At 41.9% G+C, this 2,500-nt stretch overlaps 1 protein-coding gene across 1 annotated transcript in view; it reads left to right on the plus strand.

The window, feature by feature from the left end:
- Positions 1 to 2,500, plus strand: part of LOC137436385 (NTPase KAP family P-loop domain-containing protein 1-like) — an 87,086-nt gene that overhangs the window by 61,087 nt on the left and 23,499 nt on the right. Inside the window, exon 4 of the mRNA XM_068130113.2 lies at positions 450 to 2,122. Coding sequence (XP_067986214.2) covers positions 450 to 2,122 — 1,673 coding nt within the window. The remainder of the gene's footprint in view (positions 1 to 449; positions 2,123 to 2,500) is intronic.

The following is a 2,500-nucleotide window of genomic DNA, read 5'->3' on the forward strand; positions in this document are numbered from 1 at the left end:
TAACAATATGTGATTATCATTAATTTTGTTATTCAAAGCGTCTTTGGAAAAACGCCACGATAAAGCTAATTTAACATTGATATACACCTCAACACTTAACCCCATTGACGGCAATGGCGGGGAAAACCCGCTCGGGGGAGAAAGCCCCCTTGGGAGGGGGGCAAATGAATGCGCTACAACCTTCATTGTGTAACCCTTGGTCATCCTGTCAAGTTTGGTTGAGATTGGATAAGTAACGAAGGAATGTATTGGCGTCAAAAATTCATCAGACAGACGGGCAGACAGACAGACACGAAATGGCGTATTTTAGTATGTAATGTCAATATTTGTCTGAATGATCACTCTTGTTTGATTTTTCTACTTTGATATTACAAGACTTGCTGATAAAGCATGAAGTTTTCAGAACACACAATGTTTATTTTTACCATTAATCTTTCCTTCAATTTCAGAATCACTAAAAACTCAAGAGGAGATTACACACCAGAAAGAAATGGACGCATCACAGGAAACTCCACGCACTGCCAAGAAACTGGGCTTCCTGCATCTCCTTTTCCGTTTGCTATTCTTCTCTCCGATCATCACTGCCAAACAGCTCAATCGAAAAAGGGTACGCTTCATATTCGTGCCATACAATGCCTGGGAGTTCGCTGGCAGTGACCGACTGTGGGCAGGAATGGTGACCACTCTGTGCGCCCACGTACGGAATAGCTTCCGTCCACTTCCTACCAGCATCTACCGAGCTCTCGGAAAATCAAAAGTCCCGGTAATTGAAGATTCCTTATACGAATGGAAACCCGTCAAGTACCTGTGCGTTCCTGCTTGGATCGCCACCATTATAATCGTTGTGCTAGCCATAATATTGGTCATCGTCATTGTGGTTTTGGGTTTTCCGAGCAATTTTGGTGGAGACATCGTTTCAACGCTTGAAGGTATAGGGGCGAGCATTGTAGGACTTTCGACAATCGTAATTATGAAGAATGTCGGTATGGTGGCCTACAACTTCGCTATGACGCAGAAATCTCAAGTAGAAAAGCTAATGGATAATCAGGACTTCAGCACACAGTTGGGGTTCATGCAGATGGTCAAAAAGGAAGTGCAAATCATAACCAACTTCCTTCGTTACATGGAGGTTTTTGAACGATGCAAACTGAGACTAGTTCTAAAAATCCAAGATCTGGACCGTTGTCCTCAAGAAAAGATCACAAGCGTACTTGAGGCCATGAACATCTTGCTGTCGGATAACGAGTCCCGTTTCATTTCTCTCTTGGCTGTGGACCCAACCGTGATCATCGACTCTTTTGAGCATGCCTCCCAAAAAAACGGCTATGAGATACTGAACCGGACGGTGGATCTGCCATTCAGCATACCAGAGATGGGTGACGATGTCAAGCTAAATTTCCTCAAAGATTTATTGCGGAAGACAGAGAGAGAGGCTGATGGAATGGACTCACAATGCAAACCGACAGACACAGAAAAGTCTGCCGGTTACCATAAAGGAGGTGCTGGAAAATTAGTCCAAGAAGCTTTCCGCATTCTCAAACAGAGCGACACACAGATGCTTTGCAACATCGATCAGAGCTATATAAAGATGCGGCGGATTATCAATTCAGTTCCTATTATAATCAGGCTTTTATTCGCCAAATATGGTCATCTTCCAAACCCCTTAACACCAGAGAGGATTGTGGCTTGGACGGTGCTCTCAACACAGTGGCCGTGCAGACTCAGTTGGGTCTTACAGTGCGAGGAAGACATCAAAGAGAGGAGGAGAAATACGAATAAGGAATCAATCGAGGGCAACCGTTACCTTTGGGATATATACACGGAGTCGATGGAAGAGCTTTGCGTTCTCATGAGCGGGTTAGATCAACTCTTTGTACTCGATGGTGACCCTGAGGTTTTCGAAAAACATCTAAATCAAGACTATCCATTTACTACAAGTGACGTGGAAATTTTGCACCCAGTTACTGTGAACTTGGACCGCTCAATTCAGAGGCGCATGGAACTTCTGCGAGGAAAGTACAACATCAGAAACTTTCAGTTGCAGGACAGTGGCAAGAATGCGTTATCACCTCTCCAGACACTGAATGTCTTTTCTCTGACATCAGAAGAGATCTGCAGTGAGGTATGAAAATTAAATGAGGTTTTATTATATTTAGAGTAAGTATGGACAACGCAGGTTTGCACGTTTGGTGACACAAAAGTGTGATTGGTCGAATGACAATCTATAATGTAAGAGGGCCGTTTGTCTGTGTCTGGCTGTGTGTCGCCATTTTCGTCAGAGATGGCTGAACGGATCTTCGTCAAACTTTCAGAGATTCATCAGTGAGTGCCTGGGAGTGTTTTAGGCAAAACCCCCCCAAAAAAGCAACTATATATCTATATATATATCTATATATATGTATATATATATATATATATATATATATATATATATATATATATATATATATATATATATATATATATATATATATATATATATATACACATATATACATAC

Source organism: Myxine glutinosa, chromosome 1 (assembly GCF_964187855.1).
Source record: "Myxine glutinosa chromosome 1, kmMyxGlut1.1, whole genome shotgun sequence".
Taxonomy (NCBI): Eukaryota; Metazoa; Chordata; class Myxini; order Myxiniformes; family Myxinidae; genus Myxine; species Myxine glutinosa.